We start from the raw sequence: 22,588 nt of genomic DNA, 5'->3' as shown, positions 1-22,588 counted from the left end.
ATTTTTCATGGGGTCTTCATGAAAATTGGTCAGAATGTTCATCTTGATGATATCGAGGTCAAGTTCGAAACTGGGTCACGTGCGGTCAAAAACTAGGTCAGTAGGTCTAAAAATAGAAAAACCTTGTGACCACTCTAGAGGTCACATTTTTCATGGGATCTTCATGAAAGTTGGTCAGAATGTTCATCTTGATAATATCTAGGTCAAGTTCGAAACTGGGTCACGTGCGGTCAAAAACTATGTCAGTAGGTCTAAAATAGAAAAAACCTTGTGACCACTCTAGAGGTCACATTTTTCATGGGATCTTCATGAAAGTTGGTCAGAATGTTCATCTTGATGATATCTAGGTCAAGTTCGAAACTGGGTCATGTGCGGTCAAAAACTAGGTCAGTAGGTCTAAAAATAGAAAAACCTTGTGACCACTCTAGAGGTCACATTTTTCATGGGATCTTCATGAAAGTTGGTCAGAATGTTCATCTTGATGATATCTAGGTCAAATTCGAAACTGGGTCACGTGCAGTCAAAAACTAGGTCAGTAGGTCTAAAAATAGAAAAACCTTGTGACCACTTTAGAGGTCACATTTTTTATGGGATCTTTATGAAAGTTGGTCAGAATGTTCATCTTGATGATATCTAGGTCAGGTTCGAAACTGGGTCACGTGCGGTCAAAAACTAGGTCAGTAGGTCTAAAAATAGAAAAACCTTGTGACCGCTCTAGAGGTCACATTTTTCATGGGATCTTCATGAAAGTTGGTCAGAATGTTCATCTTGATGATATCTAGGTCAAGTTTGAAACTGGGTCACGTGCAGTCAAAAACTAGGTCAGTAGGTCTAAAAATAGAAAAACCTTGTGACCGCTTTTAGAGGTCACATTTTTCATGGGATCTTTATGAAAGTTGGTCAGAATGTTCATCTTGATGATATCTAGGTCAAGTTCGAAACTGGGTCACGTGCCTTCAAAAAATAGGTCAGTAGGTCTAAAAATAGAAAAACCTTGTGACCACTCTAGAGGTCACATTTTTCATGGGATCTTTATTAAAGTTGGTCAGAATGTTCATCTTGGTGATATCTAGGTCAAGTTCGAAACTGGGTCACGTGCCTTCAAAAACTAGGTCAGTAGGTCTAAAAATAGAAAAACCTTGTGACCTCTCTAGAGGCCATATATTTCAAAAGATCTTCATGAAAATTGGTCAGAACATTCACCTTGATGATATCTAGGTCAAGTTCGAAACTCGGTCACGTGCCATCAAAAACTAGGTCAGTAGGTCAAATAATAGAAAAACCTTGTGACCTCTCTAAAGGCCATATTTTTCATGGGATCTGTATGAAAGTTGGTCTGAATGTTCATCTTGATGATATCTAGGTCAAGTTCGAAACTGGGTCACGTGCTGTCAAAAACTAGGTCAGTAGGTCTAAAAATAGAAAAAAAAACGATGTCATACTTAAAACTGGGTCATGTGGGAAGAGGTGAGCGATTCAGGACCATCATGGTCCTCTTGTTTCTGTATATCATGTGGCAGTTTTAAAACTTAAAACTCAGGGCATTCAGAATTGTTCAGTAATTGTGTTTCTTTGTAAACAAAGTTCATTGTATTCAAATTTTATAGGCCCGTTTGAAAAACGGGACCTATTATGGGAACGCCCCTAGGGGGCGGGCGGATGAGTGGGCAGCGTCCACAGACTTTTTCCGGAGCATATCTTCTTCATGCATAGAGGGATTTTAATGAAACTTGGCACAATTGTTCACGATCATGAGAAGGAATGTCATGCACAAAAACCAGGTCCCTAGGTCTAAGGTCAAAGTCACACTCAGAGGTCAAAGTTCAAATTAAAGAATGACTGTCCAAGGATATCTTCTTCATGCATGGAGGTGATTTTGATGTAACTTGGCACAATTGTTCACCATCATGAGATGGAGTGTCATGTGCACGAACCAGGTCCCTAGGTCTATGATCAAGATCACACTTGTGACTTAGAGGTCAAAGGATTCAAGAATTAAAACTGTCAGAGCATTTCTTCTTCATGCATGGACGGATTTTGATAAAACTTGGCACAAATGTCCACCACCACGAGACGGAGTGTCATGCGCAAGAACCAGGTCACTAGGTCTAAGGTCAAGGTCACACTTAGAGGCCAAATGTCAGATACAAGAATGACTTTGCCCGGAGCATTTCTTCTTCATGCATGGAGGGATTTTGATGTAACTTGGCACAATTGTACACCATCATGAGATGGAGTGTCATGCGCAGGTCCCTTCTTTAGAATTACTTCCCGTTTGTTGTTACTATAAATAGCTTATATTGTAACTTTTTCATTACTAGTAGTAGGGAAAAATCGAGACCACTTTTTGGTAGTACAACATGCATGTTACATCCGATTTTGACCTATCTCTGCCTTGTAAGGATTTTTGTGTGGACCTACATTTTTTTTTTTTTTAAGATTTACTTCCCTTAGTTTTTACTATAAATAACTTATATTGTAACTTTTTTTATAATTGACCGTAAGAGAAAACCAAGACCGCTTTTCTGTGGTACATTGTGACATAGATGTTACTTTCAAATTTTAGGTGTATTTTAATGTATCTCTATCTGGTAAGTTTTTTTTTTGAAAAACAAAAGAATCACAATAATTACTAAACAACTATAAAATTAAAATTCCATTTTCAAATACAGGTGCTAGTGTAAAGAAATTTGCTGTGATGGGCGTATATTGTGACATTCTGGCACTCTTGTTTTTGGAATGTAAACACATTATTATAATGTAACAGTTACCTTGCTTCAGAAGAGTTAAAGTTGTTGTTTTGGTAATGAATTTTTATAAACGCATTAAATGTCATAATCCCTCGTTATTCTTAGATTTTTTCACTTTGAAGCTCAGTTCATACTAAAGTTTGGCAGGAGAGATTTATATGGTCTTTGTGTTATTCTCAAAAGATTATTATGTTGCCTGATGTTGATAAATTTGGAAAGTGGTACAGTATTTATTCGCCAATAAGACAGTGCTTTTCTCCTTAAAAAACAAACTTATGTGTTGCTTGTCTAATCAGTGAGTCAATGTCATTGACTTAAATTATTTATAAGATGTCTGCAAAATACTGGCGATTTTGAAGTAATTAAAGGAACCTGTCTAATAAAAGAATGGTCTTATACACAGGTAAATACAGTATCACTTCTTTTGTAAAGAAAACATACAAACTACCAGTTAAGTATACAGTGCAGAAAAGATAAGCTGAGCTTGTTTGTAATGCAATTTTAGTTTTTCAAGGAAGTCAGTCAAGTACTTTTTCGCATCTTTCATTGTGTATGATACATCTTAATCATACCGATCCATAATAAAAAATGTATGAAATAAATATTTTTGTATACAATTTTAATACCAGTGATAATGCATTTACCATAATTTTCTTGAAGTAAGTATATTTTATTATGCATATTGTTGAATATAATGCTTGGTCATTGCAGTAGTTATTTTGGTATAGAACAATTTAGTAACTGTTTTATTTTAAAATTGTTCTTAAAAGACCAGTTCAATTTTACATGGTATAGGAGAGATTGTGTTTGTATACAAATCCGTTGCATTTTCTATTTTTAGCACTGATAAGACAGAGATTGGGTGGGCAGACACCGAGCGTCCATGTTTTTTGTAAACAGTGATGTTTTTCTAACGGCTTAAACTTCCTTAAAACGCAAATTATATCAATATTTTTTTTGATCAATGGATAGGTTGTAAAACAAGCGATTTATTAGTAACTTTTAATTATTATTTCGAAGTAAAACGGATTAATTATGAATGCTTAACTTAGTGTTTTGCTAAAAAGTTTGAACATCGCTACGCAGCTATTAAAATCATATGTCATTTAAAATGGTAATTCATTTTAAAAAGATAATCACATAAGAAAATATGAAAATCGTAAGCATTTCAAAACTTTTTGAATTTTTAAAATCCTTAAATAAACGAAAAATTTATAACTTCCGATCACATATATAAACAGTGTAAAAACAATTGTTTTGCCAACCACCAGATAAACTAGTGTTAATGTGTGGCATCACGGCGATCTCTCCTATTGATACAATAACTGTATTTATTGTAGTGCTTTTGTTATCAATATATTGTTTCTGTGATATACAATGTAATTTCTATAGATTTTCGAGTCTTCTTGCCATTGTAATATCATGTAATGCTGTTGTTGAAAACGTCTCCCTCTAATAGTTTCAACGTAGTTTGCAATAACTCAAAATTTAAAATAGTTACTGATTATTGTATGTCAGATAAAAGAGCTTTTACATACATTTGAAGATATTGGTCAGAAAATCATACATCTTAGAAAAAATAATGCAACCTGAGGGGTGGGTATGCATTAGTTTCTTTTTACTTATGAGAAAAGGGTATTATGAATATTATTACCGAAGGGAGATAATCTTATCAATGTACTTCTAGTGAAGACTATATTTTCTAGATAAAAGACGTAAGAGTTAGAGTTGGGATTATTCCTTGATCTAACACAACACAATTTGTTTTCCTGTTAAACAAAGAAGGCTGCAAATTGAGTGTTTTAATGCAATAATTCATTTTTCTGATGTCACAATTATTATGTCAGAATGTTAGACAGTGTTAGAATGATACTGTATATATATTATTAGCTTATTTTCTATATCTTATTTTAATGTCATGCTTTACCTTATAGAGGTGCAACGAAAATACTCAGTTTATGACAAATGGGCCATTAACAGATCTATATATTTACAAAAAAAACTAATATATGTTTATAATTATACAGTCAAGTCAACGCTCAAGACCGCCTTGCTCAAATGACCATGCATTTCATTCCAAGTTTATGTATTGATTTTGAATCGAATAAAAACAATTTTGAGCTCACCAGAAAGTGGTCTTTGTAAATGCATTTGACTGTATATGCAGGTGTTACAATAAAAAAGACTTGAACAATTTCTTGTTGATCTTTTTATTTCTAGTTTTGAAGTTTGTCTGGTATCATCTGACTTTACTAAGCAAACAATTTAGCTAGACTTTCAGGATCAGTTAACAGCAGACCCGGATCCAGAAATTTTTGAGTGGGGGGGAGGGGGCACCAGTTTAGATCAACTTCCGTGGAGGCACATAGCACCGACAGCGGGGAGGGGGCCTCTGCTCATGTTAGTGGGGTCAGGAGGGTCTCCCCCACTTCAAATTTTTGAAATACAGTATGAAATGATGGCCTCTGGTGCATTTCTGGGTCTACATTTTGAGAAAATATTCATTTGCCAAAATAGTTGGATGCATCTTTGATGATTATAGGTCACTTCTCAGCCAACTGCCCCCTCGGTCCAGCCCTGGATCCTGGCCTGAACAGGCTACTCACAATAATTATTGATAAACCATGAACATAATGCATAATCCAAGAACAAAATTCATAAACCATGAACATAATTCGTAAGTAATGACCAAAATTCATGAACCACAAACATTTGCGAAGGTGAAATCATATTGATGTAAAAGAGTTTTTTTGTAACTTAAGCATCCCTCAATGTGATGGAAGACATTTACAGTTCACAGTATGTAGCAACTTTCCTGCTTTTAGTGGTTGGGGAAGACATCAACAGTCAATGACAAGCTCATTCTCTCTTTTAAGTCGTGGCAGAAGATAGTTCACAGCATGTGGCAAGGAAGAAGACTGAAAGGGTCCATATTCATCCACAAAACATGCAAGGTTCTATTACGCTTTTTCAATCCAGCCTATTTGTATAAAATCTTATATATGTACTTCTGAAATTACAAAAATGTCTGGATGCATAGACAAATTATTGAAGTTATTTAAATTCATAATGTTTAGGCAAGCGCGTTTGTTCAGGTATAGCGTCGATTTCTCAGGTATATATTCAACAGTGTTTACTAGAGCACAGTGTCTGCGTCACTGGAATATTCATCATGCCATTAACATGTGATGCCATACTCTACTCAGTCACATTATACCAACACCAGGCGGACCAATCTTATCCTCTTAATGCCAAGCACCAATAGTACTGTTCTTCACCACTTTGGCAAGACCTCCAGCACTTGAAGCGTGCGCTCCGCCAGCAGAATACCAAGGCAATCTGACATCAAATTCTAAATTTTAGGCTTAATCATAATGAATCTGGGCCAAGATGGCACTGTGAGCGTTCTGTAAGAACTGGGTATATTCCTGTTCTTCGAAAAGCCAGCTGGCCTCCCTAAAGACATTTGAAAGGCTTCAACCCACAGAGTAAAATTCAAGTAAATGGAAGTCGGCAGTCTTACACAACCTGTTTCATTACATTAACTATGTTTGGATCACTTGAAACCCTGAACAACTATTTTTTTATCTTATTTTATTTTGCTCATACCCTTGCAACCTCTAGTGGTGTTTTACTGCAAGCTGTGATTAAACAAGGCAGCCCCAAAAGCTCACCTACTTTCAAGACGACCATTCTGACAAGCTTCGACTACGATCTGACCTAGTTTTTGAACCTAGGCAACAGTTTCAAAACTGATCTAGGTTTCATAAAGACATCGTTTATACAGTCCTCAACTCCAAATCAAAAACTATGCATGTGGTTCAAATTTGAAGGCTGTAGCTTGAGAAATGTGAAAGCAGGTCACTAGGTCAAAATCAAGGTCAAATTTTATTTCTGAACACAAAACTATGCAAGTGGTCCAAATTTGAAGCCTGTACCTTCACAAATGTGAAAGTAGGTCACTAGGTCAATCCAAGATCAAATTTATTTCAGTACACAAAACTATGCTTGTGGTCAAATTTGAAGGTGTAGCTGAGAAATGTGAAGTAGGTCACTAGGTCAAAATCAAGGTCAATTTAATTGGAACAAAAAACTATGCATGTGGTCCAATTGAGCTGTACCTTCAAAATGTGAAAGTAGGTCATAGGTCAATAACAAGTCAAAGTTTTTTCGTACAAACCTATGCATGTGGTCCAAATTTGAAGGCTGTAGCTACAGAAATGTGAAAGTAGGTCATTAGGTCAAAATCAAGGTCAACTCATGTCAAGGTTCATCTTGCCACTCAAAACTATACATGTGGTCCAAATTTGAATGATTTAAGTTATGGACATGAAGATTCTAAGTTTTTCCCTATATAAGTCTATATGAACCATATGACCCCTGGGGTGGGGCCATATTTGACCCTAGAGGGATAATTTGAACAAACTTGGTACATTACAAACTATCAAAGCCATAGTCTTTGTGGTTTGGACAAGAAGATTTTCAAAGTTTTTCCCTATTTAAGTCTATGTAAACCATGTGACCCCCAGGGCGGAGCTATATTTGACCCTAGGGGAATAATTTGAACAATCTTAGTAGAGGACCACTAGATGATGTCATATACAAAATATCAAAGCCCTAGGCCCTGTGGTTTTGGTCAAGAGGTTTTTCCTATATACATTGCAAGTCTATATAAACCATGTGACCCCCGGGGGGGCCATATTTGACCCCAGGGAAATAATCTGAACAATCTTGGTAGAGGACCACTAGATTTTGCTACATACCAAATATCAAAGCTCTAGGACCTATGGTTTTGGACAAGAAGATCAAAAACCGTAACCGTTCCTGGCCAATGTGACCTTGACCTTTGACCTAATGACCTCAAAATCAATAGGGGTCATCTGCTGGTCTTGGCCAACCGAACTATCAATTTTCCTCAAACTAGGCCCAAGCATTCTAGTTATTGCCTGGAAACCATTTTACTGTTCCTGGTCACTGTGACCTTGACCTTTGACATACCGACCTCAAAATCAATAGGGGTCATCTGCTGGTCATGACCAACCTCCCTATCAACTTTCATGACCCTAGGCCTAAGCGTTCTTGAGTTATCATCCGGAAACCATTTTACTGTTCAGGGTCATTGTGACCTTGACCTTTAACATACTGAGCTCAAAATCAATAGGGGTCATCTGCTGGTCATGATCAACCTCCCTATCAACTTTCATGACCCTAGGCCTAAGCGTTTTTGAGTTATCATCCGGAAACCGTTTTACTGTTCAGGGTCTCTGTGACCTTGACCTTTAACATACCGACCTCAAAATCAATAGGGGCCATCTGCTGGTCATTACCAACCTCCCTATCAACTTTCATGATCCTAGGCCCAAGTGTTCTTGTGTTATCATCCGGAAACCGTTTTACTATTCAGGGACACTGTGACCTTGACCTTTGACATACAGACCTCAAAATCAATAGGGGTCATCTGCTGGTGATGACCAACCTCCCTATCAACTTTCATGATCCTAGGCCAAAGCGTTCTTGAGTTATCATCCGGAAACGGATTGGTCTACATTCCGACCGACACCTGCAAAACAATATACCCCTTCTTCTTCGAAGAGTGGCATAATTAGAAGGGACAGATAATGTAGCCTCATCGCGCCACAAAATAACCATTCTTTTGTATTTCCATGATGGTAATTAAACATGCTTTGAACAAAGAAAATGAGAAGTAAGTTTCTAGTTACATATTGACAGTGACATATACAAGGCTAAGACAATGTGTTAAATGTCAACTATATTATTAAACAAGAGCTCGTAGAACACGAAATGCCACCCCCACTTCATGCATTCAGTAATTACACAAGATACAGAAACTATTTTTTCACTGTGCACTGGATGTTTGACATTCTGATCTCAAATCAATAATTATGGGTCATAAACTTCATATCATATGTGATCTTAGACAAAAAAGTTCTACTGTTCCGAGTCAATGTAACCTCGACCTACTGACCTCAAAATCAATTGGGGTCATCTGCTGGTCATGATCAACTTCCCTATTAAGTTTCATGATCTTAGGTCCAATCGTTCTAAAGTTATCATCTGGAAACAAACTGTTCTGGGTCACTGTGACTGTGACCTTTGACCTCAAAATCAGTATGGGTCATCTTCTAAGTGTTAGGATTTTTCTATGACATGACCCACTGACTATTGCACTCATACGACCTAGTTTCAAACTTGTCAGTAATTTTATCAAGACAAAACATTCCGCCCATATTTCAAGACTAAGCCAAACTTGTGACCTTTAGAGTATTTACAGTAAAACTAAGGACACCAGTTTCTTCAGACCATCCACTTATAACAGCTCGTTTTAAATTCTTGCTTCATGCGAAATGTTTGTGTGCTTCAAGGTGACAATCCTTCCTTTTCCATTCTTCTGAACATTATCATTTATCCTTGTGACTGAAATATAGGATATGCCATATAGCAAGACTAAACAAAAACACAAAGAGATTTTTCTGATTTTTCTCTTTATTTTCCAGCACTGAAGGTCCATGTGTACAACAAAAAATTAAACCATATTTCTCAACAATGGGTTGATCTGTGTTTCTCTGAGCCCGCAGTCTCCACCATCGTTGAAATGGTTGTATTTACGTCTCCAGCCACCATTAGGTGTGTTAAGCTTGAAGGGCCACAGGAAGTTTGAGGCCTGTTTGAAGTTGGGTCCTACTGTCACAATCTCGTGGATGAGGTCTTCCATACAGATGATACCACGTTTACCTGAAATAGAAGGGAAATTTTAAATGATCCACTTTCACAAACTAATCTTGGACCATGTTGGGTAGTAGACCAGAGACAACTGCCAATTTCATTTCTATTATACATTCTCCAAATACGATTTCGACCCTTTCCAGTTGTTTTGGCAAGCTATGTCCTATTATGGACTACGGCTGAAGAATGCCAAAATAGTTCACAAGGAAATACTGTAAAACCATTTAATTTCGGGGGCATTGGTCAAAACATCAATTTCATGGGGATATGAATGTGGATTTCAAATTTTGATCATAAAATGAATGGGAATTTTACTCGTTCATTGGGATTAAATTTTGTAGACTGACAACCACGAAAATTAGTTCCCCACGAATATTAATGATTTCACAGTATTCATGCATGAAAATTTTGTTGTCATTACCTTTCCACTACCTTGAATTCACAAATGCTGAAGTTTATAAGGAAACTTTCTAGCATTAATGGAGAAAGACCTGCTGCCTTGTGTCCAGAATGGATTAGAACCAAAGTAAGATACTGACCTTTAACATGCCAGCCAGATAGTTTCCATTCATACAAGACTCCAACCCTAGCAAGACAGCATCCAGCTACACTAAAACCTTAACCCTTATCATGCTGGTCACGGATGATTCTGCCTTGGCGACAAGTGTAGATCATGATCAGCCTGCACATCAGTGCAATCTGATCATGATCTGCACTGATCGCTGTTTAGCTAGTATCTTTCTGGTAAGCACCCCTTTTACAGTTAATGGTACTGTCCAAACTGGAAGGACAATTTAGCATGGTAAGGGTTAAAACTTACCATTAACTCCGTATAAAACTGATTTGCGGAATGCCCATATATTTTCTTACCAACTACGAGTTTAAGCCAAAGTAGCACCCCAATTCAATTTTTACTTTTTGGTAAGTTAAAATAGCATCCCAAATAATGTGACAAGATTTTAACATTCCAAATATGTCTCACCTAGTACTTTCTCAATGATGGCATTATCTGTGAGTGGTATTCTTCTACCATTGACCTTTCCATAGCCTCTCTTGTAGATCAACTCTCTTACACTCTTCAAATTGGGGTAACTGAAATGTTTAACAATCATTACAATGACAGGAAATGAAATTCTCTAAATTTCATCTCGGGATACTTAAGATTTTTTAATGCATCTGAATGCTTACCATAAAACTTGAAAATAAAGTTTTAAACTAATATGATTAATTTTGACAATTCACCATGTGAAAAAATTCCAAATTTGACCAGGGGCCCTTTTCCAAAAAAAAAAAACCTAGACTAATATGACAAGAATGTGTCTGCGGAACTGGAAACAAACACACAGGTTTATTTTGATGTTTTTTAACCAAACATTGTTTCAGACCCCTTTGATTCTCACATCTCAGTAAGTCGTTTTCGGATAGAGCAATTTTATACTTTCAGGGTTTAAATTTTTCGGCAACTACAAAAAATGCTGGGCTACCAGAAAAAAATTCTGGTAGCCCAATGAGCTACCAGTAAGATTATAAATTTGTCGGGCACTGTGAATGCAGCGTAAAAGCTGTTTTAGATAAATTTAACTCGGTTGTTCTTTATATCAAAGACCAGACAGGAACATGTGTACTTCCTTGATATAATGTAAGACCTTTTGTGTATTCGTAGCCAATCCATAAATTAAATGCTAATGAATATGTAGAACTGTGTAATCTAAGGGAAGTGGAAATCCATACACTCATGCAAACATCCATAAAACATTGTTCCCATGAAATAGCTATCCCAACTTCTATATATGCACGGATATAATGAGTTCAAAGTATCATGAAAGGAGACAGTTTTATTTTCCTTCTATGGGCCGCAAATTTTGGAGACTTAAAAATTCCCATTTCCAAAAAGGTTTAGGGATAGGAACCTTGCACAATAAAATCAATATAAATATTGTATGTTACCCCCATGTGATGAAAGGCTCAGCAATTCTCAACATCTGTACTGTGGCTTTATTCAGCTTGATGAACACACCATTGTTGATCTGGCGAAGACGCAACAACTGCATGATTTTCCTTGGACGTGGATGTACACCATTGATACTGTGAAAGAAAATTAAATATTATTGAATCATTGTACCATCTGTGACCAGTATACGACTAACAACAAATCAAACGTTTACATAAACAAATTGGTCATTTCAGGCAAAATGAACTGAGGGCGCCAACTAACAGTGCAGATGTATCAATGCCACATTGTAGTAGTTGAAACTGTCCAGTTTAACCTTTAGCCTGCTGCCAGCAAGTGGTTCTTTGTGACCAGTGCAGGCTGATCATGGTCTGCACTGTTTGCTGTTCAGTCAGTAAATTTTCAGTGAAACCCATTCAAATAACAAATGGTATGGCCCAAATTGAATAACAGACCAGTCCATTTTAGAAATATAGCAGGGTAAGGGTTAATGCCAGATGATGTCAATAATGAGTATATTCACCTTCCTGTTACCACAGAACTCAACATATTGCCTATGATACAAAACAGACTAAAGTAATAATCATGAACTTACCCTCTGATTCTCATGACAAATGCAAGTTTGGATTCGGCTGGAACATAGAAGTTGCCAGATTTTTTTGCCTGTCTAGCAAGGTTAATTTCAGACTTGGCCTTGGCCCTGTATTCCTTCACGTATTTTTCAGCACGCTTGAAGATGACACGCTTCTTGTCTTGAAGTTTCTGAAAAAGCAACTTTATGATTACCGTAGATCAAACAAAAAAAAAACAACATCAGTTTTCAGGATTATCTAACAAGACTATGAAACTGAGCCCCAACACTTAACTTCATCTTGATTTTCATTTAAATAAAAGTTCTTCAGTGTGTGGAAAAGGGGGCTGGACAATTTTGATGCTCGATAGTGAAATAAGGCATATCTTAGAAACTAGAAACCTGTTTATTAAGGTATGTAACTTAAAAGTCAGCCAGAATCAATATCATCAATAGTCATAACAAAGGAATTTTAAATAGGCAGCTATTTCTCTTAACTACTTCTATGACTTATGCTAACCCAGTGCATTTTCAAAATGGAAACAAGTAGTTACGACAGCATGTAACAATGATAGATTAAAAATATTCTCCAGCACATAATATAAGGTTTTAAAATTCTGGGCAAATCTAAACATGAAATTTGTTTTAAATTCAAAACCTTTTTAGCAGCAAGGTTGGCCTTGATTTGCTTGGCCCGTGTCTGTTCATTCTTCTTCCTCCGTTTAAGGAGAGTTTCTGGAACCTTCGGCGGCTGCTTCTTCCTGAACAAAGAAAAAATCGATCAGTCAGAAAATTGTTACTACCAGTAAACAGACCTTTTTTCTGCCTATCTCATAGGTCCAACTATTGGACCGTTACCCAATGCAAAATATCTCCCAATTCCAAAAAAAAATTCTCATTCCATTCTGTGACTATTAAAGTACCGTACTCTGAAGTGCTGGATTTTAATTTGGTAACTCATTTGGAACATACTTTACTTACATCAGTACTCTATATAGAGGAGCTGATCGCTACAACAAAACAAATAGTAGTAGTACAGGCGCCGGTTTGGGGGCAAAACTGCGCAAGAAATCTGAGTGTTTTTGGTAAATCAAGGGCCATTATTCCGAAGTGCCTAGGCCGATTTGGCTAGTTATCGAACTTGGCCGAGCACTTATTGGCAGACACATTTTGTTGAAGTTTGGTGAAGATCGGATGAGAAATGTTCGACTTAGTGCGGACAAGCTTTGTGACAGACAGACAGACACACATACAGACAGACTGGAGTAAATCAATATGTCTCCTACACCACTATTGGTCAATCAGAAAACACTTTCCAAAATACCGAAGGGCTGCTGTTCAACAGCAAAGAATGCAATCACAAGACTGTGGGGAAATTAAAAAGGTTAATATCATGTGTAGCAGATCATGATGCTATTGATGTTTAAAGCTGCCTAAATTTAAGTAATAATACTTGATAGTAATGGCTTGTAACTGAATTAGACCCATGCTCATCTGACAACCACATTTTAGTCCACTGAGGCTGCTAGAAATTTCAAATTTTTCATTTAGAACTGATTTAGGATGAAAGGGTTTTTGCCTGTCCGATCATATCTTCATCCCTAGTCCAATACTCATGCATTTGTCCAAATAAAAGAACGTTTCTGGATAGGGTGATAACTTTTGACTGTCACTGTCCAAACTTATTCTGCATATTTCTGTTGGGAAATCCCCAAAGAAATCCATTGAGAATGTTTTCTAGGATATGTACAATGTATTTGTAATTATTACATCTCTGATAATGAATTTATATTCACATTAAAGCATAAAATTGCCTCGCTGACATTTTATGAAACAGCATGCCCACTCATTTTTAAAGTTAAGGGTACATGTACCCCCTGCTTTTGCAAAATAGGGGTACACTTCAAAATCTGGGGGTACACTACATGGTAGATCTGAATTTTTTCTATTTAACTACTGAAATTTGTATATACATGTTTTTTTTTTCATGCAGAACTCTCGTGGGTGGGGTATAACAGATGAGATAATTTTAGAAAATTTAAAATGTTTTTCCAAAGTTAAGATAGGAAATTTTGAATCATAGGACCCCTCCCAATACTATACTAAATATGAATAAGTTTTCAGCACGGTTCATGTATTCCCGATTTCGTGGACGGAACATGATTTGTCCGAAATAACATACAGTCAACTGAAGACTGATAAAAATCGCCAATCAATAATAAATGCCCAAACTATTACAGATATGCAATGTGTATCAAAATTGCAGTTTAATATCCAAAAATAAAATACTGTTAACCTTTTGTTGAGTTTATAAAAGCTAAAATGCCTTTTTGCATTTTGTATCCATACTTTTTTTGCAAACGACCCATGTGACGTCTGACTAAAACACTTAGGAAACCCCTCTATGCGGCTGACAATTACGCCGAGAATTCGGTGATGGAAACGAAATTAACGTCCCTGGACCGGATCTGCGTTTAAGACTGTATCAAACAATTGGCAAGTGCATGATGAAATAAACAGCGATTTGCCAGCTGAACAGGAGTTCCGAACCTCTGCGTGCATGTACCCCCAACAAGTGATTTTTATGCGTGCATTTGATATTTTGTGCGTGATTCACGTACTGCAGTGCGTGAATGGGCATGCTGATGAAAGTATATTTTGTGTTTTGTTTCAGCAATTCGGTGTAATCGGCAGTTCGCTGTGTATTGAAACCGGTGTCGGGGTAGTCTAAATAATAGTTAGATGTCAAATTAGTTGGACTATAGTTCTGGCTACCATAACTTAACTGACACTATTTTTATATTCTGATGGTCTATCAAGTTATGGCATAATCACATTTGTTTACCTAACCAGGTGGAACCGCAACATCAGCGCACTGACTCTAGCGAGAAACGGATGACGTCATGCGAAGTTCATAGCACATGGTTATTTTTGAATAAAATTTTCAGAATCAAAATTTATTATATTTAATGAATTTAACTGCAGGACTTAAAAATGTAAGAATTTTTAACAAAATTCATAAAATCATATCACAGAAGGAATTTCCATCAATAAAATTATGATTCTTTACCGATAGATTTGTCTTCAAAATGAAGAATACCTTGATCAAGTGACAACTGCAATGGTGGGCAAAATATAAGTAATAGTTGTAGTATGTGTGAGAGTGTGTTACCAGGATATATCAGAGCTAGGGGTACATCGAGGGTATTTTTCTCTGCACATATCGTCGAGGCCTGTAGGCCGAGACAGATATGTGCAGAGAAAAATACCGAGATGTACCCCTAGCTCTGATATATCCTGGTAACACACGAGCACTACATATTATAACTGTTTTATCGCATAGTTTATCATTAAAATTTATATATTATTTTCATTTAAATTTGTTTATTATTATTTTTACTATTTTGATTCCCTTTCTGCGCCTCGCTGACTGAAACACTAAAACTTCTGTTTTAGAAAATGTGTTCCCCAGATAAAAGTACCCAACAAATTTCTGCATTGGTTTTAAATCTTTGCATTTCATTGGCCAGACATATTGTAAAACTTGTTGTTTTGTTTGTAAAAAAATCAAAGAAAAAGAAACATTTGAGAAATCTCAGAATTTCATATATTTCATGTATTTCTGAATTTGGCAATAACTATCAAGTTTTTGAAATAATCTAGTTTATTTATTCTTTTACTTTATAAATGTAGACTGTGTTTGTGACAATTCTTTCTCTGTGAACTGTAAATTGGAACTAAAATCATCTTTTCTTTGAAAGGAAAAAATTATACTCCCTTGATAGGACCTCAATAGAGAAAAAGTGTTCCGATATATATCGGAACAGTTTTACTGTGCTGATATATATCGGAACACTTTTTTTCTTATGAAACTCCATAGAGATTTCCGTGTTGATATATATCGCAACAGTTTTTTAAGATATCAGCACAGTTTTGTAGTAATAATGTGTGTTACTATGTATAACATGCTGCAAAGATCAAAGGAAAATTGCCGCACTATGCGATAATTGCAGATAGTGGTACCCATTTTGAAACTTTTAGGTAGAACTTGTTTTCAAATGGTGTTGCATGGTTCATATTACGCCAAATCAAAAGAAAAATGGAATAAAGATATATAAAATTATAGCTCCACTACAGCATATAACATCTCTGAAGCTGAATTTAGCTAGTTGGACTAGATCTAGATCCAATCATCCATACACACTTCCTTTCCCAAAAAAAGTTAGGTTTAAAGATAAATATGACGCATTTAAGGTTTTCAAGGGCATTTTCTACTTCCATCAGTTAAGTTGCCATTCCCAAAATGATGTAAAAAGCCTGAACAAAACTTCAACTTATAACACAACTGACTTTCAAGTAAGCTTCGTTCAGCAACTGTCAGAACTGTTGAAAAATGTTTAGTAACAAGTAATGTAGCGCAAGTATGGACAGTAAGTGTGAACAGAAACTTTCAGATGTTTTGTTTTTTCAGTTATTTTAACTAAATGTAACATAAGTAGAGGGATGTCACCAGATATGTGGAACCGTTTCCAAACTTACGTGTTCGCCATATTTACAATTGGGAAAGAGGTAGATAACCGGAAGTAGAATTCTGAGTTCCGAAAACTGGAGCAAAATTTGAATGGCAGTCCCTTTACTGGACTTAAATGCAATCAATTATATATGCTTTTTTGATAAATCTTGTATTATTTGACAAAACTGCCCTCAGAATATTAAACTGAATAAAACGGACGTATGCTTTGGAATGAGGTAAAAAGACTGAATAAAACCTGTAGCAACACGTACTTTACTGTACATTGTTGTATTTTCTGGTGTTTTATTGTTGTCGGAACGACTGATGACAACAACTGATACGTATTACATCTTCCTGGTTGTTGTGAACAGTCAGATTTTACGGTGAAATGTTTTTAAGGGGTGGGATGGGGGTGACAGCAAAACACTCTTCAAACATTTGCATAGGAGCAATATCAAATTAAAGTTTGGGATAGGTGGACTGGTAGGGGATGTGAGGCTGGCCAGTTATAGATCTACCTACCCAAATTTTCCCTGAAAATGTTTGGACAACCAAAAAAAAGTTCTTCCCCTTATTGGCAATATATTACTTCACATTGAATCCTTATCAGTACATCTAAATGCTCTCCTCTCAAGTTGGCTTTTTATCTACTGCAGGGACATAAATAGATGTATACATTATTCCTGTCTACAACTATTCTGAAAAACAACAACAACAACATATCTTTTAAACATTGGAGAGGGACAATGTATATGCTGCCTTCACACTTTCTAGATTGGGAGGGTGCTCACCCTCCCACGGCCTTTCCTGCTCCTTCGCCTATGTCCAAGTTGAGGCCCTTCTCCAACGCGGCTATTTAAATGGCTGTTCAGATATGCCCAGAAAGCAAGGCAGAAGAAGAATAACACAGGTAACACAGGAAATCATGTCCTGAGATGAAATATGTTTTTTTTTAAAGTCAGCAATAGATAAAATAGACATCATAAACTCTAAATTAGCGTTTTTAACCAATAGCTGCCGAAACATTATTATAACCAAGCTGTCCTAGCAGCATTAGACAACAACTAAAGCACGGTGCATTTTTCTGTAAATGATATTATTCCGATAACACAACGGCATTCTCATTCATCAAATGTTCCGATCAAAATCCACTAGTGAACCATGGTAAACTTCTGGTATGCGAGAATGCACAATGAGTGAAGGATGACAAATTACCAATTGCCGATCGAGTTTATGTCTGAGATGCATTTCTTTCCAAAGCGAGTAAACAGAACTTTTTTCGTCTTTAATCAGTGCAAAACTATATAGAGAAGAATAACTAAAACTGCACAAGGATTGTAAGAAAGGGCATATATCCAATAAATTAATTGCTTTTGGTCAACAAAAGAAAACGTAAGAACTTAGAGACATCATGGACCATATACAGACTATTTTCTCATATCTAATGCCGGCGACCAACGCTTTTGGAGCGGAAGCAGTCGTCCAGAGGTAACACTTGCTGATGTTCTACCCCAGCTCCTCTAACGAAAATAACTAACATTATAATAAGAGTCCCGTGTGTGGGTGCTTGTGTGTATGCGTGTGCGTGTGCGTGTGCGTGTGTGTGTGCTCATTTATAGTCACCACCGTTAACCCATACGGGCAACTCCTCCAGAAGACTGTTAGTAATGTTAGTAGGAGGATAGTGCAAGATACAGAAGACGCTCCTATTCCAGAAGCTTCCCTGGGTCTTTCGCGTGCCAGGTGTAAAACACCCATACACGGGGCTCTTATCCCAAATGTTAGTAATTTTAAGTATGGGCGCTTTACACCTTGCACGCTAAAGAACCAGGGCAGTTTCTGGATTCGGAACGTATATTTTTATCTTTCACTGTCGTCACTCTAAGATTACTAATACTGTTTTAGAGGAATCGCCCGTAGCGACTATGAATTAACTTAAATACAAGCAAACAGACCTTCGAATCGAGTAATAGAAATATATGAGTTCGTTCTTTTTCAACGTCTACACAGTTTCAAGAAGTCTAAAAGACAGATGCATGTTTTGTTTTTATTCAGCGAAGCAAATATTATTTGTAGATGATAAATTTTCCCGGATATATGAACATATATTCAATTAGATTAAATCTGAATTCGTTTTCACGATTTGATAGGCCATAAAAAAACTATTTTGTCTTTGTCATGATCCTGCTACATTTTGTTTGTAACTTTTAGACATTTATGTGTGTTTCTGTGACTTTCAAATTGGACCGAGGTTATAATAAACATAAAAATGATACCATATTCAATTTTCTTAAAATTTCTATGTTTCATTAACACAATATTGTTCTAGATTTTTGAGAAATTCCATGAAGGTACTCAATGTATTATAAGAGATATTGCCAAAAATACTGAGATGGCGTCAGAAGTTTCGGTCAGTATATCACAGAGTTCTTACAGAACAACGTAATGTAAAATAATATTGCATCGATGACACCAAAGGAAATTCTAACATTAAATTAAGGTGAATTAAATTAGTTTACCTGATTGCGCTAGAGATACCTCGCATTGTGATAGATGAGTTGCCTGCTTTTATTTTAAGGTAGCTAACCATTGGGTTTTAATTTTCCAAAGAACGTTTTACTTTTTTCTCTTAATTAAGAATGTTTTAAATGTCTAGTGCCTGTTTTAATCTCACTTAACATAATTATATCTTAATTTGTCTTAATACTGCTACTAGGGTGTAATAATATATATATTCTATTATAATTTAATATCGAATACATTGTAATGTGGGTAATGAATTGGAGTACAGGTCTGGATCCAGAAATATTTGATTTTGGGAGCACCAGTTTAGAGCGAAGGCGTCAATGGCGGGGCACATTTCGCCGAGTGGGCCGAATAGGGGAGAGGGCGGGGTAGGTACGGGAGGGGTACCCACCTACTGTTAGCCAACCCCTCCCCCTCCCCCTGAAATATAGGTGTGAAATGGTGGCCTCTGGTGCTTTGTTTGGTCTAAATTTTGAGTACAGCTTTGATGAGTATAGGTCACTTCTCATCAGCCGACTGGGAGGTGGGGCGCGGGCACGAGCCCGCGTGATCGGACCTGGAACCGGACCTAAAAGGGCTGTGCCTTTAGTTAAGACGGATGCTATTATGTTCTGATCATTCGCATATACACTTATATTATCTTTACAACTGTTCGTGAGAGTTTATGTTTACACATAGTGCTGCCGGTAACGTTGTAAACTGACCCCCATAGAATAATGACCCCCCGGTCATTATTCTATATAGAATAATGGCCACCGGTCATTATTTTATATAGAATAGTGACTCCCCGGTCATAATATTATGACCGGGGGGTCATAATATTATGACTTCCCCACACGTAGAAAAATGACTCTCGCATAGAATTGTGACCCTTATAGAATAACGACCCCCTAACCCAAACCCTAACCCTAACCTTCTAAGGTACACTTACAACATAATTATCCCCCACCGATAGGCATCGGAGGAGAATATGGTAATGGCACCCGTCCGTGCGTGCGTCCGTGCATGCGTCTGTGCAACATTTTTGGGACCGCAACTCCTCATTCGTTATTGGACGGAATTGATTAAAACTTTCAGGGATTACTAATACTGATGCTTAGTTGTGCAGGAAGAAAAAAGTTTTAGATTTGCTCCACCACCTGTTCGGGAGTTATGGCCCTTTGTCACTTTTTTATACATATATATAATAAATTATAGTGCAAAGTTTTGTGGCCGCAACTCCTCATTCATTATTCATTCATTATAGGATTGAATCGATTCAAACTTTCAGGGGTTACTACTATTAATGCTTAGTTGTGGAGGAAGAAATAAATCTTGGATTTGCTCAACCAGTTCTGGAGTTATGGCCCTTTTTTCAAATGGCATCGGCGGGAGATATTACTGTCATTCGACTGCAGCCCTTGTTTTTTTTCTAAGAAAGTTTCTTTAAAAACACATTACAACTTTTTATATAAATCGTGACGGGTATCGTAACAGAAACTTGGTTAACATATTGTGCAGTGGCTTTGACTGTTATAAAGGGATATAATAATTGCTTAATACGTGTTACCTAAAAGCTCTTGAAAAGTGACAAAAATCACCCAAACCTCCAGGGGAATGACTATATTTCAATATTATACTGAAATTTGAACAACATCTTATTGTCATGGGCGTCACAGGTCATAAAACTTGGGACTTCCCAACGACCGATTTGCATATTTTATGCCTTATATTGATATAATTGTTGACTTTTTCTACTTAAAAACGCCTGAAAAATAACAAAAATACCCAAAATCCAAAACGGATGTCTCTTCAACAATACACTGAAATTTGAATAATTTCTAACGACGAGGAACGTCATAGGTAATAAAACCACTGAGCTACCTCATACCAGTTTCGCCTATTTTTGGAGGTATATATGAGTGATATATAGGTGACGTAATGAAGGTTAAGGGTATTTGACATCACTTTCAGGGGTAGCATAAAACATTGTGCTTTTCCACGTATAAATTGCCTTTTTACAATCTTGCATTCCAGAAAATGAACTATTTTACCGTCAACAGCATTTTTTTCGTAATGAACCCGCGAGCCCATGCTATTACGAAATAAGTGCAACATGTAGGATGCAATAACAAAATGATGTTTCCTCTAAAATTTCGGACAAAATCACCATTATTATAAGTTCCAGAATGCTTACACTGCATTGTATAGAAGGTAAATTAATAATTATTTACATGTATGCGCAACATAATTATACGTTATACCTTGCATATAATGCGACGTCACAAAGTTTCGAGGCTGTAAAAGGCACTAAATTAAAGGTACTGTTTTAAGAATCTTGGAAAAATCTTGCTATTGAAATACTTAAAGCATGACACTTTTATAAGTAACAAAAAGATTTAGATCTAAAACATGTTCTAAAATAAAAAGTCGTGCACCTTTCAAAGCAGGAGTTTCGTGATCTATGTTCTAAGTATGTTCTACCGTGTACCTTGAAAGTTGCAGGGGTTCCAAGTTGCAAAAGGATTCCTTTATGTATCCCCCTTCCATTAGGTCATCTGTTTCTATTGGCAAAGGTTTGATATGGCGAAATATTATCCCTTTTTGGAGACCTATCCGCTTTAATAAGCAAACGCGCTACCATTGCGCCACCGAGGCTCACAAAAGTGGTAAGTTTGCCTTGATATTTGATATTTGGTATTCATATACAAGGACACCTGTCCTTCAGTTTGTACGATTCAGATCTTTTATATTCTTTTTTTGTTTAGCAAAAGGCTGTTTCGTACAATAAATGAAAAATTGAAGTATCTGGAGTAAAAATGGCTTATTTGTTTTCGCTGGATTAATTTCAAAAACAACATTCGGATGCTCTTGACAAGGGAAACAGAATGATACAAGTCAGTGTTGTCAATCGGAAATTTCATAAAATGTCGCTATGATGGGCGTTAAATGTTCTTAAAAATGCGCGATTCTTTTGATCTTAGAGTAGCACCATACGAGCTTCGGTGGACGATTTGGTCGACGGAAAACGATTCAATTTACTAACGTCTTACGCAGTCTTTTTGCTATAAAAATTCCGAACTAGTTTATGAATTAAAAAAGGGACTCTTTCCGTGAAATATTTCACAAAATGCGGTAGAACCATATATTTGCATCGCGTGCATCACTGAAGTAGCCTAAACGTCATCCGACGTAACACAAGTTTTAATGTTACAAAATCTTAATGTAATTGCTGTTTGTGAAACAATTCACGGTAAGACCCCTATCTTCTATTTCATAAATTTGTTCATATCCATATTATTCATATTCAGTTTAACGCCCTCTTTTAGGTAGCCAGAACTGGCTAGTTTTCAGGCGGCAAGGATGCCTGGGTTTCAATCCAGTAACGCTGGGTTGCTTACCAGAACTCCTCTAGTTGAGTGGGAAACATATGTTTCATAATTTCCAGCTTCCCTACCCGGGAATCGAACCCGGGCCGCTGGATTAGGAGTCAACGACCTTAACCACTCGGCAACTCCAACCAAATACTTAAGCAAAATCACTATAAGTGACAA

At 36.6% G+C, this 22,588-nt stretch overlaps 1 protein-coding gene across 1 annotated transcript; it reads right to left on the bottom strand.

Annotated features, from left to right (window-relative positions):
* Positions 1–9,234: 9,234 nt before the first annotated feature.
* On the bottom strand, positions 9,235–16,604 carry LOC123539682 (60S ribosomal protein L7-like). Its single transcript, XM_045324403.2, has 6 exons — positions 16,556–16,604; positions 12,675–12,777; positions 12,041–12,207; positions 11,442–11,579; positions 10,477–10,586; positions 9,235–9,503 (listed from the first exon to the last, which is right to left on the bottom strand). The coding sequence occupies exons 1-6, from the start codon at positions 16,564–16,566 to the stop codon at positions 9,295–9,297; spliced, it is 738 nt and encodes a 245-aa protein (XP_045180338.1). The 5' UTR covers positions 16,567–16,604; the 3' UTR covers positions 9,235–9,294.
* Positions 16,605–22,588: the final 5,984 nt, after the last annotated feature.

This window comes from Mercenaria mercenaria, chromosome 16 (assembly GCF_021730395.1).
Source record: "Mercenaria mercenaria strain notata chromosome 16, MADL_Memer_1, whole genome shotgun sequence".
NCBI classification, from domain to species: Eukaryota; Metazoa; Mollusca; class Bivalvia; order Venerida; family Veneridae; genus Mercenaria; species Mercenaria mercenaria.
The sequence above is the reverse complement of the archived record's forward strand: the minus strand, read 5'-3'. Positions and strand labels throughout refer to the sequence as shown.

What these genes read in the sequence shown, in the direction of transcription:
- LOC123539682 (XM_045324403.2), bottom strand. An exon ending in TTTGTCATGAGAATCAGAGG is followed by an intron (nt 11,580 to 12,040) that starts GTAAGTTCATGA and finishes TTTCTTTCACAG; the next exon opens with TATCAATGGTGTACATCCAC. An exon ending in CATCATTGAGAAAGTACTAG is followed by an intron (nt 9,504 to 10,476) that starts GTGAGACATATT and finishes CTTCTATTTCAG; the next exon opens with GTAAACGTGGTATCATCTGT.